Source organism: Staurois parvus, unplaced genomic scaffold, assembly GCF_062004578.1.
Source record: "Staurois parvus isolate SC_StPar_1 unplaced genomic scaffold, SC_StPar_1.0 ptg000155l, whole genome shotgun sequence".
Classification (NCBI taxonomy): Eukaryota; Metazoa; Chordata; class Amphibia; order Anura; family Ranidae; genus Staurois; species Staurois parvus.
Window position 1 is genome coordinate 15,180,488 of NW_028317951.1, and position 18,921 is coordinate 15,199,408.

An 18,921-nucleotide genomic window follows, 5' to 3' on the forward strand; every position below is an offset into this window, starting at 1 on the left:
ACTTTATTATAGGGCAACCTCTATTAAGGTACATATCTTGATACGGGAGTATACCTACTGCATCCAAAAGCGGATGGAAGAAGGGGAGGACTTCCACCAACATGCGATGGCTTTCCGGGCATAAAAAAGTAGTAGGCTTAAAAGAGTTCTCAGTGTCACTTTGGGAGCTGGTTCTTCTACTAGGCCTAACAGAACTTAGACGTTAAAGCAATGGGGATATGCACCACAGAGGTGATAAGAGCAACAACACTTTGCCAGCACAAGGCAATTGCAGGAGAGCAGCTCCAGCAAGATGAATAAATACTGGGATCCAACTTATGAAGCCTGTGCAGTGTGAAATGGGCTGTATGGATCATTTTGAATTTGATTGATTTATACCTGATGGACACAAGATGAGAAAAGGGGAATTCCCATAACTTAGATCAGCCTTTGTCATTCATTTGAGGGACATTACTTTTCCACCATGCAAGATTTGAACTACTAGAATAAATCTTCATTGGTAGGCTGACTGAAGAATCCAGGATAAGAAAGCTGGCTACTGAGGCTGTGCAAAAAAGATGCAGAAGAATAGCAAACTATGCTAGAGGTGTGCTAGGCTGGAGGACACAAAGCGATCACGGTGGCTGGTGAGTATTCAAACTACCAGGCAAAACCCAACACTCAAAATTCTTAAAATTCAATTATTTCTCTACACCCCTTCATCTTAAAAGTGTTACTGAAGCCAGGGCCCTGCATTAACTAGATGTGGTCTCCCACAGTACACAGAACATGGAAGTGCAATTATTTTAGTAAACTGCTAAATACCTTTTCTCATCAGCAGCTAGAGCAGTCTTGTGACTTCTATCAGTGTCCAGCCAAGCACTGGTTAAAGCTTGTAGGAGGAGTTTTCTTTCTGCTCTGAGAGGATGCAAAACCCCTGACCTCTGTCTGGACAGTGCTGATTGGCCATGTGCTGATTATATGCACTCTTCCAAGAATGAAAAAAACCTCTCTAGCAATACACACCAAACTGAGCATGTGCAGAGTGACTCCACATGATACGTCTTATCATGAGATAAGAGGGGAACACTGGAAGAAGGGGAGGATCAGAGAAGTCAAGATCAAACAGCATTTTTACACAATGCAGAGGATTAACCCCTTGGGTTCCACAGTGAGTATAACAAGCATACTTTAATGCATAGACGGACTGATTTTACTGTTGTGGGTTTAGTAACATTTTAAGATTGACTCAACAACATTTCTGAAAGCATCTTGGCACTATATGCATTTAAAAAGCTTTAGAACATTGTAACTTTTGTAGCAGCCCTTCAATCCTGAGTGGCTTAACCTGTTGGCCCCGACAGTACGCATATATGTGGTCTGTCGGCAGGTTGGCCTTGATACAGAGAGGCCACATATGTGCGTACCAAAATGTAAACAAAGCTGTGCCAAGAGCGCAGGAATGCACAGTTACTGGCACCTAACGGAAGGCTCCTGATTGCTACTTGCGATTGGGCGGTTTCCCGTCATGTGACTGCTATGACAATCGATCACGGCAGTCACATGATCATAAACCCCGTTCCACCTCCTGGCATCAGAAACCACTTAAGGGGCCAGTAGGTGCTGGCATTAAAGTGGAAGTAAACTCCCACTAGACACTTGTACCTACAGGTAAGATTATACTAAAGCTCACCTGTGGGTACAAGGAATATCTCCTAAACGTGCACTGTTTAGGAGATAGTCAGTGTCCCTGCCATCGAAGACATCACCGACACATGAGCTCTGAAGGAACAGCATGCCATTCCATCACAGGTCCCAGGAGACTGCCGGGCCAATCAGGAGGCGCAGCGTGACGCGTGCATGCATAGTGGGCACCAGGCTGTGAAGCCGCAAGCTATCACAGCCTGGTGCCTACAGTAGAGATGCCGGCACTGTGGAGGGATGGTGTGGGTGAGAACATCGCTGGACCCTGGAACAAGTAAGTGTGTGTTTATTAAAAGTCAGCAGATATAGTTTTTGTAGCTGCTGACTTTTAAGAAACACAAAAATGGCTGGAGCTCCATATTAAGTTAATTTTATACACTGTATATTTCATTATTTCAGGTACTTATATAGCACAGTCCATTTATGCAGCACTTTCCATGTATATTGTTCAGTCACATTAGTCCCTAACCCTCAAGGGGTAATCTAAGGTCCCTAACTCACATTCATACATACACATACTAGGGCCACTTTAGACAGGATCCAATTAACCTACCAGCATGTCTTTGGAGTGTGGGAAGAAACCATAGGAAACCCACAAAGGCACAGGGGAAACATGCAAACTCCAAGCAGGTGGTGCCGTGGTTGAGGTTCGAACCAAAGTCCCTAGTACTGCCAGACGAAAGTGCTAACCATTTAGCCAATTCATATTCATTGAAATGCATGATAATAGTTAAAAAGTTGAGTATAATACAAATATATAATAAAAATAAATATATTTTTAAAAACTGTCTATTTTGGTTTTGGTTTTGGTTTTCGGCCAAGTGCATCCTGAATTTTCGGTTTCGATCCAGAATTTGCATTTTGGTGCACTCCCAGTTCATATATCTTTTACCTACTCGTAGACAAATAGTGAATTATGACCCATCAATCTCCTGAGCGCAACACACATAAAGTTCCGCTCATGATCCCTGCTGTATTTGTGTGTAATTAGGTATTATTTTATATTGTGTGAATTATTAGTTAGGATATTTGAATATGTTACAGGGGTCATTTAGCACTGCCCATACTTTTGTACCGTTTTTTTTTTTACTTTAAATATTTATTAGTTTTTCAGATAAACAAGTTATACAAACATACTCATTAAAACCTTAGCTTAATATCAAAACATTTATCGTTTCATCCCTTCCCCCCCTCCCCCATCCAATCCCTGACCCCTTCTGCTCTGCATTTTCCTGTTCATTTCTGGAGATCGTAATCCCTATAACAGAAGAACAAAATATATTTCCATATTATTCTATGTTAATCCCCCATAACCTCTAAGGCTAGCCTTGACTTTTTGAATTCCTCCCATTTGTTCCATCTTGTATGGTGACTCTCCATCTTATCTTCATTAAAATGGTAAAGTTCCTCCAATTTACATATTTTATCCACCCTATCCACCCAGTCTTTCATTTTCGGCACCTCCTGTCTCCTCCAATACTTGGGTATCAGTCCCTTTGCTGCATTCAAATAGTACAATAAACCAGATTCTTTGTATTTTTTGACTGAAAGCTTAGTACTATGAAAAAGGCAAATCTCTGGGTCTATTAGAATATCAACCTCTGTAATTTTGTGAATCAAGCTTACTATTTTCCCCCCAATACTCTTGTATTTTAGAACACTCCCACCATATGTGATACATTGTGCCTCTTCCTCCACATCCACATCAACATAAAGGTGAATTATCTCCACTCAATCTGTGTGCCACACTTGGTGTGATATACCATCTTGCCAAACACTTATAATTCATTTCTACCTCCTGCATATTTACATTTCCGTGGATTATTGTATACATTTTCCTCTGTTTTTCCACATCTATTGTTACTCCTATTTCTCTTTCCCATTTTTCTATATTGAGGACTTACTGTATATCTGCGTTTATTTCAGTGTTTCAATTGAAAATAATGCCACTCATCCATTCTTGGTAAAACTTCTCCTTTTTTTTCCAATACCTTAAGTGATCCTATTTCCTCCCCCACCATTATATCCCTTAATTGTGCATCTTCCTTCTTAATCCACTTCCCTGTGATACCTTCTTTACCTGGGGGGAAAAACTCTGTGGACTTTAAGGGCATTAACAATTACTTAAATTCCCATCCCATCTGTTTGTGTAAAACATCCCAAACTCCTAAAACATTAAATGTGAACAAACTTGTACTGTTTGCTAATCCTCTGTATTGTGGAGGTAATCATACAATTCCATTTAATTTAGTATTACTTAGTGTATTTTCTATTTTAACCCAGCTTTTCCCCTCTGCATTATATGTCCGGTAAAAAATTCTCGCCATTATTACCGTTATAATATTATTATTATTATTATTATTATACAGTATTTATAAAGCGCCGATAGTTCGCTCAGCGCTGTACATTATCTTTTTAAATCTGGGACTCCCAATCCTCCTTTCTCTTTATTTCTACATAAAATTTCCTGGCTTATTCTCATTTTTTATTCTTCCAAATAAATCTTATTAAAATTTTTTTAATTGCTCTAAAGTATACTTCTGGTTGTACCTGTTTTAACCCCCAAAACCCACATCACTGTGACTCAACTGTGTGAGCAGTGGCTGCAAGGGAGAGGAGGTAGTACTGACAATGGCTTGGCCATGGGAGCCTATTGATGATATCACAGCTCTGGGAATTTGCAGCCATTGTTGAGTGCTCCCTCACACAGGGGAGTTGGAGCTGCAGGATCACATGACTGGACCAGAACAGATTAAAAATAGGAAAGTACACAGATATTGTTATACAGGTTGGGCAGAAGGAGGGAACATTTTTAAGAATAGTTATATGGTGCCTTGAAAAAGTATTCATACCCCTTGAAATTGTCCACATTTTGTCATGTTACAACCAAAACCGTAAAACATAATTTATTGGGATTTTATGTGATAGACCTACACAAAGTGGTACATAATTGTGAAGTGGAAGGAAAATGATAAATGGTTTTCAAATTTTTTTACAAATAATTATCTGAAATGCGTGGCGAGCATTTGTATTCAGCCCCCTTTACTCTGATACCCCTAACTAAAATCTAGTGGAACCAATTGCCCTCAGAAGACACCTAATTAGTAAATAAGAGTCCATCTGTGTGCAATTTAATCTCAGTATAAATACAGCTGTTCTGTGAAGCTCTCAGAAGTTTGTTAGAGAACATTAGTGAACAAACAGCATCATGAAGGCCAAGGAACACATCAGACAGGTCAAGGATAAAGTTGTGGAGAGGTTTAAAGCAGGGTTAAGTTATAAAAAAATATCCCAAGCTTTGAACATCTCACAGAGCACTGTTCAATCCATCGACTGAAAATGGAAAGAGTATGGCACAACTGCAAATCTACCAAGACATGACCGTCCACCTAAACTGACAGGCCGGGCAAGGAGAGCATTAATCAGAGAAGCAGCCAAGAGGCCCATGGTAATTCTGGAGGAGATGCAGAGATCCACAGCTCAGATCCACAGGACAACTATTAGTCGTGCAGGAAGTGACAGGAAGAAAGCCATTGTTGAAAGAAGCCATAAGAAGTCCTGTTTGCAGAGAAGCCATGTGGGGGACACAGCAAACATGTAGAAAAAGGTGCTCTGGTCAGCTGAGACCAAAATTGAACTATATATATATATATATATGTATATGATTTGTATTTCTGGCTAAGGGGCGTGCCACCCTACCCGTGCCACTATTGGCGGCTAGAAATGTCAATCGCTGGGTCCCAGACGGAGATTCCCTGCTGGAACTTGCTGATCATTGGGAAAAGCTGACAGGGGCAAGCACATACTGCCTTGTATTTCTCTGCACAGCAGAGAAATACAAAGCAGTATATCTCTGTAGTAGAACACAAACAGCACACAGTTAACCCTTTGATAGCCCCAGATGTTAACCCTTTCCTGCCCAGTGTCATTAGTACAATGTCAGTGCTTTTTATTAGCACTGATCACTGTATTAGTGTCACTGGGGATGTCAGTGGCAGTTAGTTCCCCCCAGTGTCAGAACGCCTGCCGCAGTCCCGCTTGTTGATGATTGCCGCCATTACTAGTATTAAAAAAAAAAATTCCAGTATATATACCGCCATTTGTAGAGGTTATAACTTTCACATAAACTGATTAATTTACATGTACTGGAATTTTTTTTTAGCAAAGACATGTAGCAGAATACATTTTGGCCTCAATTTCTGAAGAAATTTGATTTTTAAAATTTTTTTATTGGGTGTTATGTTTCATAGCAAAAAGTAAAAAATATTGTTATTTTGTTGGTCTTTTTTTGTTTATAGCATAAAAAATAAAAAATGCACAGGTGATCAAATACCACCAAAGGAAAGCTCTGTAATGAACAATCCCTCATGAGCAGTGTAAATAAAAAACTATGAACTACAATCTTGAAAGTGACTTACACTACCACATACTCATAACATGTGCACAAATACAAAATATATAAATACAGTGTTGTGCTTCCTACTTTGCATATTAATAAAACTCAAAAAATGTGTAAACAAAAACTCCAGGTGAGGGCGCATCTGGTGTTATTTTTGGTGGAGGATTTAATCACAAGAAGAAATACGAATTGTATTTGAGTTGAAGAAATCACCATTTAGAGCCTTTTTTGATTAATGATTTGTAGTATTATTTCACATGGATATATGTTTACACATTTTTTAGTTTTATTAATATGCAAAGCATGAAGCGTGGCACTGTATTTATATAAAAAGAAAGCTGTATTTGTGGGGAAAAAAGGACATAAATTTAATTTATATACAAAGTTGCATGACCGCACAATTGTCAGTTAAATTAATGCAGCGCCTTATTGCAAAAAATGGCCTGGTCAGGAAGGAGGGAAATCCTCTGGAGGGCAAGTGGTTAAAAGAAAACCTGTTAGAGTCTGCAAAAGACTTGAGACTGGGGCGGAGATTCAATGACCCTAAACATACAGCCAGAGCTACAATGGAATGGTTTAGATCAAAGCATATTAATGTGTTAAAATGGCCCAGTCAAAGTTCAGACATAAATCCAATCGAGAATCAGTGGCAAGACTGGAAAATTGCTGTCCATCCAATCTGACAGAACTTGAGCTATTTTGCAAAGAAGAATGGGCAAAAATGTCACTCTCTAGATGTGCAAAGTTGGTAGAGACATCCCCAAAAAGACTTGCAGCTGTAATTGCAGCGAAAGGGGGTTCTACAAAGTATTGACTCCGGGGGGCTGAATACAAATGCATGCCACACTTTTCACATATTTATTTGTAAAAAATGTTGAAAACCATTTATAATTTTCCTTCCACTTCACAATTATGTGCCACTTTGTGTTTGTCTATCACATAAAATCCCAATAAAATACATTTATGTTTTTGGTTGTAACATGACAAAATGTGGAAAATTTCAAGGGGTATGAATACTTTTTCCTCGCACTGTATATGAGATCAGAATACTTTGAAAGATGAATAGAATTAAATTTAACATAGAATGCAGGGTTTATATTATTGTATCACTGGTTAGTAGTAAACAAAAATCTTGGATATTATAGGAGACAACATGCCACACTTTTTCAGATACTTATTTGTAAAAAATATTGAAAGCCATTTATCATTTTCCTTCCACTTCACAATTATGTGCCACTTTGTGTTGGTCTATCACTTTAACCACCTCCCGTCCGGCTGAGACTTTATAAATATAAATATTTATATCACATGCAAAGTAGTAAGCAAGATGTCACTTGTGACATCATTGCTTACTACGTGTGAAATCTGTGAATGATCAGAGAGGTCACATGGTACAAGGCTATTCACAACAGCCTTGTACCATGTGACAAGCTGTGACCAATCACAGCTCACTCAGTAGTTCTCAATGCCTGCAAGAATGCAGACAGAGAGAAAGAGAAATGATTGCTTTTACATCCTATATGGGTGTAAAAGCAAACAGTGTAAAAAAAAAAAAAAAATCTTCATCACCCCCCACAAGCAGTACAGTGTCTCCATGGTGACACTCTACTGCTAGGGTGACAGTATGTAAAAAAAAAAACCACATAAATAATAATATAAAAAAATAAAATAAAAATTTAAAATTTTTTAAAAATTATAATTTTTGGTTATAAACTAATTTGGCTTATTTTTTTTTACTAAAAAGATAACAGAATACATTTTGGCCAAGATTTATGATGAAATATTATTTATTTGCAAAATTTTATAAGAAAAACATTTTTTTTTCAAAATTTTTGGACATTTCATTTACATAGCAAAAAAAATAAAAATCCCAGCAGTGAATAAATACCACCAACATAAAGCTTTATCTGTCTCAAAAAAATGGTAAAAAATTCCTATGGGTACAGTGTTGCATGACCGCGCAATTGTCATTCAAAGTGTAATAGCCCTGAAAGCTGAAAATTGCCCTGGACAGGAAGGGGGTAAAAGTGTCCAGACAGGAAGTGGTTAAAGTGGTTGTAAAGGCTGAAGGTTTTTTACCTTTATGCATTCTATGCATGAAGGTAAAAAACCTTCTGTGTGCAGCAGCCCCCTCAGTACTTACCTGAGCCTAACGCAATCCTCCTCAATGGCTGAGACAGCAAGTGAGAGCCATTGGCTCCCACAGCTGTCAGTCAAAGCCAGTCAGCCAATGAGGAGTGAGATTGGGCGGGGCCAAGCCGGGTATCCGTGTGTGAATGGACACATGGAGCAGTGGGTGCCCCCATAGCAAGCTGCTTGCTGTCGGGGCACCCAAGAGAAAGGAGGAGCCAGGAAAGTCTGTAGGGGACCCAAGAAGAGGAGGATCCAGGCTGCTCTGTGCAAAACCACTGCACACAGCAGGTAAGTATGTTTGTTATTTTACAAAAAAAAATTATAATAAAAAAAACAGGTTATGCTTTTGATTATTATTTGCACCTTTGTAGGTCAGGTTTTGCAGCTTTTATATTTTATATATATATTTTTTTAGTTTTTCACTTTATTATTATTTCTTCTGTGGCGCTATCCATATATTTTTTTTTGGAAAATAAAAATTTACTTTTAGAATCGCTCTAAATCCCAATAAAATAAATTTACATTTTTGGTTGTAACATGACAAAATGTGGAAAACTTGAAGGGGTATGAATACTTTTCCAAGGCACTGTGGTTAGGCTTTTCTTCCACTTTAACATCAATATCCCATGGTTTTCAGATGTGCCTGTTCACAGCTGAGCAAACTGTCATGGGAAGCTTGGAGCTGAAAAAAGTACATGAGCATTTTGAGCTCCAGGCTTCAAGCTTTGAGAATTCTTGGCCGCAATAGACTTCAGTGCACAATGGCCAAAGATGCTCAACTCAAGTATAAAATGCAGCCTAAGGTCCCATTCACACCTGCAGTTTCTGGCAACACTTTCAAAAACATGCGTGTCTGTTTGCATTCCTGGAGCATGTGAAAATGTGCTACTTCACGCTTGCAGTGCCAACACCCCGGTCACACTGGATGTGACTTGGCATGCGATTTGTATGCCATGCAACTTGCGAATCGTTTGCTAAGTCGCAGCCTATTGTCCGCGATTACAGCGGTCAAATCGGTGCGGTTCCAACTTGGGCGGAGCCGCTCCGATTTCTGAAGTAGTACATGCACTACTTTTGGTGTGATTTGCATGGACATTTGTGTCAGATGTCTTGCAAATCGCACCCGAAATCAGTATGTCGCCTGACTTTGAAATCGTGTGACTTCACTGTAAGTTGTATGCAGGGGCGGACTGACCATTTGGAAACTCGGGCACTCCCCAAGGGCCTGGGGTCATTAGGGGGCCCCATGAGATGCCCCTGGTACCTTTTTCATAGGCTTTTTTGAGTTTGGGCAAGGACACAAGGGCCCCATGATCCCTTATTGCCTGGGGGCCCCTTGAGTTGTCAGTACGCCCCTGGTCGTATGATATCAAAGTCGGGCTTGATGTGACCGGGGTGAAACTGGTAATGGCATCCCAAACGTGACTAGCAGGCATGCGTTTTGCTGTGCAAACAAAATGCGTGGTGAAAAAATGCATGAGACTCACCACCCGAAAATGTTGCAGGAGATTTTTGGTACGTTTGGTGCACACAGAGCAGCCTATTTAAGTCAACGGACTGTCCTGTGCTGGTGTGCAAAAAAAATGCAAAAAAACACAAAAACGTGCATTAGCGCGATGCACAGGTGTGAACGGAGCCTTAGAAAGCTGTTTCTCTGCATTGTACCGTGAAATGTATTCTACTGAGGCCAGACTGCAGTGATTTTGGTTTCTAACATCTGCATGCATTACCAAAAATGACCACTAGTTGTCTCCACTTGCACGTTGTTTGTCCATGGCACGGCACTGTGTGCAGACTTTCCTCCAGGACACAGGACGTTGTCACCTCTGTCCATTTAGGGATGCTTTATATACAGGGGGAAGGTAAAATGGTCCAAATACTAACGTATGACTCTAAGAGGGAAAACATAGGAGAAACTATAGGACTTGATTTGTTTTATTTGTGACGGATTTATCTAGAAGGAACATTTCATAAAATGGGTGCTTCCTATAGAGGAGAGTGTGGAGTGTACAGGGCAGAGATATCCGCACACTTGTATCTACGTTCCAGGCCCGCCCACCCCAGTGAACTCCAATACCCCCCCCCCCCTGATGTATAGCCCTCACACTTGGTTGCTGCCCCTGCCATGCTGTGATTGGCTAGGAGTGTATTTTGGGTGACAGTGGGCGGGGTCGGAGGAATGGGATGCGCTGCGAGTACAGTGGGGATCATCCAGTAGCAGTGACCGGAGCTCCTTATCACTCCGAGCCTCCTCTCCACTCCGGTCTGCGAGCTCCGGGAACTCACTGGACATGGCCGGCACTTGTCTGCAGTTTTTTGGCTTCATCACAAGTTTTGTCGGCTGGATCGGGGTGGTGATCGCCACTGCGACTAATGACTGGGTGCTGACCTGTGACTACAGCATCAATACCTGCAGGAAGCTGGATGAGCTGGGATCCAGAGGACTCTGGGCGGACTGTGTCATCGCCATAGGGCTCTACCACTGCAAACCCCTAGCTGACATACTCACCTTGCCTGGTAAGTACTTCCCACCCCACTCACCCACTGACAGCGCCAGAATCTTGTGTTTCTCAAACTGTTTACTTCATGTACCATTATTAGTATTATTGTTCCTGCTACTACTGGTATTCTTATTATAAATATGATTTTTTTGTATTATTTTCCTACTAGTGCTTATTATTATTATTATTGTTATTATTATTATTGCTCCGTAACCTGAAAGTGGCACGATTTACGGTGCAGCTTTTCCAGGGGATTCCCTGGCAAGTTGCTGGCGACGTGATGCAACTTCAGCAGAACTTTGATGCGACTTCATGCACGACTTTCATGCCATGCAACTTTGCCTGGATAATCTTCTTGTAATGTCAGATCCAAATCACATCAATATAGATGAGGATCCAAATTGGAGGCGACTTCCATTAAAGTCAGATAGAAGTCGCCTTGAAGTTTACTGATTATTATTGTTATTATTACTACTACTCCTAATGGTTATTATTATTATTTTATTATTTCTACTGTTTATTATTTTTATTATTATTATTATTGTTGTTGCTCCTACAGCTACTGATTATTACTAATGGTTATTTTCATTGTTTTTATTACTACTACTGATTATTATTATTATTAATAATACTCCTCCTCAAAATGACTATTATTAACTGTTTATTATTTTTATTTTTATGATGATTAATAACTTTATTATTATTTTATTATTACTATTATTGTTGCTCCTACTGCTACTGATGATTATTATTAATACTACTACAAATTGTTATTTATTTTTTTAATTTTTAATACTACTACTGATTATTATTATTACTCCTACTGCTACTGATTAATCTTATTATTACTTCTACTACTCCTAATGTTTATTATTATTATTTTTTTTATATTACTACTACAGTTTATTATTATTATTATTATTGCTGTTAGTATTATTATTATTATTATTGCTCCTACCGCTGCTGATTATTATTATTACTTTTACTCCTCCTAATGTTTATTATTATTATTTTTTATATTAGTAGTACAGTTTATTATTATTATTGCTGTTGGTATTATTATTATTGCTTCTACTGCTACTGATGATGATTGTTATTACTACTACTCCTAATGGTTATTATTATTATTATAATTATATTACTACTGGTTACTATAATTATTATTATTACTACTACTCCTCCTAATGGTTATTATTAATATTTTGTTATCATTACTTTTGTTAATTATTATTATTGATTATTGTTATTATTATTATTTTTGCTCCTATTGCTACTGATTATGATTATTACTACTACTATTGATTATTGTATTATTTTTATTATTACTAATGCTCTTATTTTATTGTTATTATTACTGTTAACAATAACAATAATAATAATCATCATCATATGTAATTAAGCCAAATATGAAAATATTTTATAATGTGGTCGTCCTTTTAAGTAATTTGTAGCACCTTCTCTTGTTGCTCCCAAGATGATGAAGTATGTACTATGGACAATGGGATTTGTAGTGCGCATAGAGCTGTGCCTATGAACTGTCCCATAGCCAGGCTCTTGAACTATCCTGAACTGTCTTCTAGCCAGACTCCTAAACTGTCCTCTAGCTGGGCTCCTGAACAATCTCCTGTCAAGGCTCCTGAACTGTCTCCTAGCCAGCTCCTGAACTGTTTCCTGGCCATGTTCTTGAACTATCTCCTGGCCAGGCTCCTGAACTGTCTCCTAGCCAAACTTCTACACTGGTCCTTGGCAGGGCTTCTAAACTATCGCCTGTCTGGGCTCCTGAACTGTCTCCTGGCCGGACTCCTGAACTGTCTCCTAGCCAGGTTTCTACACTGTTCCCTGTCAAGGCTCCCAAACTGCCTCCTGGCAAGGCTCCTACACTGTCTTCTAGCTGGGCTCCCGAACTATCTCCTGTTCAGGCTCCTGAACTGTCTCCTATCTGGGCTCCTGAACTGTTTCCTGGCCAGGCTCTTGAACTATCTTTTGACCGGGCTCCTGAACTGTCTCCTAGCTGGTCTTCTACACTGTTCCCTGGCAGGGCTCCTAAACTATCGCCTGTCTGGGCTCCCAAACTGTCTCCTGGCCGGGTTTCTACACTGTTCCCTGGCAGGCCTCCTAAACTGTCTGCTGGCCAGGCTTCTACACCGTCCCTTGACAGGGCTTCTGAACTGTCTCCTAGCTGGGCTCCTGAACTGTCTCCTAGCCAGGCTCCTGAACTGTCTCCTATCCAGGCCCTTGAACTGTCTCCTGGCTAGGGCTTCTGAACTGTCTCATAGCCAGGCTCTTGAACTATCTCCTGGCTAGGCTCCTGAACTGCCTCCTGTCCGGGGCTCCTGAACTATCTCTTGGCCAGGCTTTTCAACTGTCTCCTAGCCGGGTTTCTACACTGTCTCCTGGCAGGGCTTCTAAACTATCACCTGTCTGGGCCCCTGAACTGTCTCCTGGCTGGACTTCTGAACTGTCTCCTGGCCAGGTTTCTACACTGTTCCCTGTCAGGGATCCTAAACTGTCTGCTGGCCAGGCTTCTACACTGTCCCCTGACAGGGATCCTGAACTGTCTCCTAGCCGGGCTCCTGAACTGTCTCCTATCCAGGCTCTTGAACTGTCTACTGGCCAGAGCTTCTGAACTGTATCCTACCCAGGCTCTTGAACTATCTCCTGGCCAGGCTCCTGAACTGCCTCCTGTCCAGGGCTCCTGAACTATCTCCTGGCCAGGCTCTTGAACTGTCTCCTAGCCGGGCTTCTACATTATCCCCTGGCCAGGCTCCTGAACTGTCTCTTAGCCGGTCTCCTGAACTGTCTCCTATCCAGGCTCTTGAACTGTCTCTTGGCCAGGGCTTCTGAACTGTCTCCTAACAAGGCTCTTGAACTATCTACTGGCCAGGCTCCTGAACTGCCTCCTGTCCAGGGTTCCTGAACCATCTCCTGGCCAGGCTCTTGAACTGTCTCCTAGCCGGGCTTCTACATTATCCCCTGGCCAGGCTCCTGAACTGTCTCTTAGCCGGTCTCCTGAACTGTCTCCTATCCAGGCTCTTGAACTGTCTCCTGGCCAGGGCTTCTGAACTGTCTCCTAACAAGGCTCTTGAACCATCTCCTGGCCAGGCTCCTGAACTGCCTCCTGTACAGGGCTCCTGAACTATATCCTGGCCAGGCTCCTGAACTGTCTCCTAGCTTGGCTCCTGAGCTGTTTCCTGGCCAGGCTCTTGAACTATCTCCTGTCCAGGCTCCTGAACTGTCTCCTAGCCGGGCTCCTGAACTGTTTCCTGGCCAGGCTCTTGAACTATCTCTTGGCCAGGCTCCTGAACTGTCTCCTAGCTGGGCTTCTACACTGTCCCCTGGCAGGGTTCCTAAACTATCACCTGTCTGGGCTCTTGAACTGTCTCCTGTCCGGGTTTCTACACTGTTTCCTGGCAGGCCTCCTAAACTGTCTGCTGGTCAGTCTTCTACACTGTCCCCTGACAGGGCTTCTGAACTGTCTCCTAGCTGTGCTCCTGAATTGTTTCTTGTCCAGGGCTCCTGAACTGTCTCCTAGCCTGGGCTTCTACACTGTTCTCTGGCAGGGCTTCTAAACTATAATCTGTCTGGGCTCCTGAACTAACTCCTGGCCAAGTTTCTACACTGTTCCCTGGCAAGGCTCCCAAACTATCTCCTGGCCAGGCTCCTGAACTGTCTCCTAGCCCGGGCTTCTACGCTGTTCCCTGGCAAGGCTTCTAAACTCTCATCTGTCTTGGCTCCTGAACTAACTCCTGGCCGAGTTTCTACACTGTTCCCTGGCAAAGCTCCTGAACTATCTCCTGGCCAGGCTCCTGAACTGTCTCCTAGCCTGGGCTTCCACACTGTTCTCTGGCAGGGCTTCTAAACTATCATCTGTCTGGGCTCCTGAACTAACTCCTGGCCGAGTTTCTACACTGTTCCATGGCAAGGCTCCCAAACTATCTCCTGGCCAGGCTCCTGAACTGTCTCCTAGCCTGGGCTTCTACGCTGTTCCCTGGCAAGGCTTCTAAACTCTCATCTGTCTAGGCTCCTGAACTAACTCCTGGCCGAGTTTCTACACTGTTCCCTGGCAAAGCTCCGGAACTATCTCCTGGCCAGGCTCCTGAACTGTCTCCTAGCCTGGGCTTCTACACTGTCCCCTGGCATGACTTCTAAACTATCATCTGTTTGGGCTCCTGAACTAACTCCTGGCCGAGTTTCTACACTGTTCCCTGGCTAGGTTTCTAAACTGTCTCCTGGCCAGGCTTCTAATCTGTCTCCTGGCCTAGGCTTCTGAACTGTCCTCTGTCTAGGCTCCCGAGGCGTCTCGACTCCTGAATTGTCTCCTGTCTGGGCTTCTTAACTGTCCCCTGTCTGGGCTCCTGAACTGTCCCCTGTCTGGGCTCCTGAACTGTCCCTTGTCTGGTTTCCTGACTTGTCCCCTGCCTGGGTTCCTCAACTTTCTCCACTCTGGGTTCCTGAACTCTCTCCAGTCTGGGTTCCTGAACTGACCCCTGTCTGAGCTCCTGAACTGTCTCATGTCTGGGTTCTTGAACTGTCTCCTGGCAGAGCTTCTTCACTGTCCCCTAGCAGGGCTCCTATACATTCTCTTGACCGGGCTTCTGAACTGTTTCCTGGCTGGGCTTCTACACTATCCTCTGGCAGGGATCCAAAACTATCTTCTGGCTGGGCTCCCACACTACCTCCTTGCTGGTTGTCCTAAACTTGCTCCTATGCATGGAAATAGAACTGTCACATGTGGTGTTGCACATGTATATGGTAGTTGCAAACAATTCTTGAATGCTACAAGCTCTCAAATTGTAAATGTGCTGCAAATTGTGACTGATTTCTACAATGCTATTGAATTATGGACATGGATAAATGGCCCCATTGTTTTTCCAGGTCTGCGACTCACACAGCACTAAAAGATGAGTATAGTAACAGCTCTAAAATACACGTCACTGAAAACTTCTATATTTCTATACTGGGAAATTCCTTTTTAGGCTAAAGCTGGCCATACACATTTTGATTTTCAGATAAGCATTTTTTATGAAAAATCGTATGAAAATTCTTTGTCAATGAATGGATGAATGTTATTCGAAAATTGTCTTTTACTTTTAACATTCGATTTTAAAATGAATGTAATTTCTGAACAACAACCACATACCACATACACTGGCTGAAAATTAATTTGATCGAGAAAAATTTTTGCCTCTTCATATTTTGAACATCTCAGGAGCAGGGGCGGACTGACCATTTGGAAACTCAGCACTGCCGGAGGGCCCGGGGTCAGTAGGGGGCCCCATGAGATGCCCCTAGTACCTTTTTCATAGGCTTTTTTGAGTTTGGGCAAGGACATAGGGGCCCCATGATCCCCTGTTGCCCGGGGGCCCCATGAGTTGTCAGTCCGCCCCTGCTCAGAAGCAAGCAAAAAAGGATGACTACGTTCAGACATACAATGGGACCATGGAAAATGAATGTAGCCACCCTCTAACAGGACATCAGATCGCAGAGGAAAAAAAAAGTGAATTTGGCGATTTGAAGGAGGCTGAGAGCAATGGAAGATACTTTTCTGAGTTAAGAATACATACTTGAATAGGTTATTTTTTTAGTGTCACTTTAAATAATAGTCCACTGCTATTGGTGTGACTCCCTATAGCACTTTGCTCATACTGAATTGATGTTCTCTCTGGGCAGCAGCACATACTGTAGATGTTTGTTTGCAGAAAACTGGTGCTGGGACATCTGCCTATCCTTAAACGAGTTATGTGCCTCTGAGACCCACCCAATTTGTCTGATGGATGAGCGAGCTGTACAAGATTTCTCCTTTTTCCCAAATGATAAGAGAACAGTAGAACGGTAGAGCTATCAGCTATAAAGTGGTTTTCCAGCATGTTGATTGATCTTTTTGTGTGAAAACAATCTGTTTTATTGATTAGAATTACTTGCTACTACACCTCTACACAGACAAATTGACACAAACTGATCCTCAAAAAGCTTACATTACTTGCATAGTTTTTTCAGTGATCTTAACATTATGTTAAACCAGGGGGCTACAAACTTTCTAAACAAAGGGCCAGTTTACTGTACTTCAGACTTTAGGTGGGGGGGGGGGGCGGACTGTGGCCAATAGGATTAGAAAATGCCCCAGCATCAGAGGGAGTAGACAGTGACTTGGTGGTCAGTGGGAGTAAAAAGATTGCATAGTGCCTGTGATCTGGAGAAGGAGAAATAGTATTCCAATATTGGCATTAGTGGGAAGACTAATGCTCCATTGTTGGTGTCAGTGGGAGAAATAGTGCTCAATCATTTCTACCAGTGGGAGGAATTATGCCCTTGTTGGTGTCACTGGGAGGCATGGTGCCCCATCGTTGGGTTCAAGGGAAGAAATAATGCCCCATTGTTGATGTCAGGGGAAAGAATAGTGCGCCATTGTTGGTGCCAATGGAAGGAATAGTGCCTCATCGTTAGTGTCATTGGGAGGCATTGTTCCCCATCGTTGGTGCCAAGCGAAGAAATAGTACCCCATCATTAGTGTCAATGGGAGGCAGCCAATTTAATCATATACTGAATATGCAACTTCTTTTAACAAGTCAAGCTGTCCAGCTAAAGTGCCTGCTAGAGGGTTGAGATGAACCAATTGCCATTGGCAGGGGTGCTTACAATGTTCAGCTTTTATTCACTCATGTAAAAACCTTTATCCCAAAATGAAAAGAAAAGCTATTTCTGTAGCTGCTAAAATGTGTTAGCTATAGTTTGACTTTAGTTTGTTGGTCAGATTCATGTAAGAGCTGATTCACACATATGCGGCGCAGATTAAAGCTCAGGTTTTACAGCTAACTGACACAATAGTTGTTCAGTGGTTTTGGCCAGATTTATATCAGGTTCAGGACAGGTTCAGGTCAGGATTTTATCCTGTTCACATGTGCGGTTTAAAAACGGTTCCCATAGAAGTCAATAGCCTGAACCGGACTGCACTACCCAGAAAATGGACAGGACTCTTTTTCAGTACGCACTGAATCTGCATTGCAAGTGCACCGGACATATTATTATTATTATACGGGATTTATATAGCACCAACTGTTTCCATAACACTTTACAAAATAAAGGTAGACATTACAGTTACAATTCAATTTGGTACAAGAGAAAACAGAGGGCCCTGCTCATTAGAGCTTACAATCTAGGAGGAAGGGATGAGTGATACAAAAGGTAATTGTGGGGGGATGAGCTGATGGAGGAAGTAAAATACAGTTTACTAGTTAGAAGCAGGACAGGCTCCTTTAAAGAGAAGGGTATTCAGGGATCATCTAAAGGTGGATAGATTAGGAGATAGTTGGACAGATTGGTGTAGGGAGTTCCACAGGATGGGAGAAGCTCAGAAGAAGTCCTGGAGGCAAGCATGGGAGGAGGTGATATGGGAACTAGAGAGCAAAAGGTCTTGGGAGGATCAAAGAGAGTGGTTTGGTTGATATTTTGAGACCAGATTGGTGATGTAGCTGGGGGCAGAGTTACATCACGGCATGGCTTTGTACAGTAAATTGTTGTTAGTATTGTGAATTTTATTTGTTGGGCAAGTGGAAGCCAGTGGAGGGATTGGCAGAGATGGGTGGCAGATACTGAACGGTTGGTAAGGTGGATGAGCCTGGCAGCAACATTCATGATGGACTGAAGGGGGGATAGCCTATGTAAAGGTTAGTCAGTAAGGAGGGAGTTGCACTTGAACAGGCACGTGAACAGACACCATAGGAAGCAATGTTATATCACATGTCATGCAGATTGGATGCAGTCCAAACCACATCCAATCCACATATATGTGAACTGACACTAAATCTGCTAGCACATCTAACACTGCCCTTTCCGCAGATTGACAACGCTGCTGTTCAAGGGTGTCACCATTGCTCCTCCAATCAGGGTGGAGACACCCTATGACAGGAAGTGTGTTACTGGCCTAATCACTAGGTGAAAATAAAGGGGAAACAAGCAGAAAAAGGAAACATATGCAGCCATCACATCTAATGATTGGTAAGCAGTGATATATTACACTTTTGTTTTTGGGTTTTAATGACATTCATAAATCTCATGCAATAACAGCCACTATGGGTTGTTACATGTTGATGTACAGTTATAGCACAGAGCTCATACTAATAATGTGTTTTGTCTATCATTAATTTTACACATTGGCTGTCAGTGTTGTATCTGTTTTCATCAGTATTTTATGCAGCATGAGTAGAA

At 41.9% G+C, this 18,921-nt stretch overlaps 1 protein-coding gene across 1 annotated transcript in view; it reads left to right on the forward strand.

Moving 5' to 3' along the window:
• The first annotated feature begins 10,414 nt into the window (after nucleotides 1-10,414).
• CLDN11 (claudin 11) overlaps nucleotides 10,415-18,921 on the forward strand; it is a 77,650-nt gene continuing 69,143 nt past the window's right edge. The window contains exon 1 of the mRNA XM_089675491.1: nucleotides 10,415-10,732. Coding sequence (XP_089531617.1) covers nucleotides 10,507-10,732 — 226 coding nt within the window. The 5' untranslated portion in view covers nucleotides 10,415-10,506. The remainder of the gene's footprint in view (nucleotides 10,733-18,921) is intronic.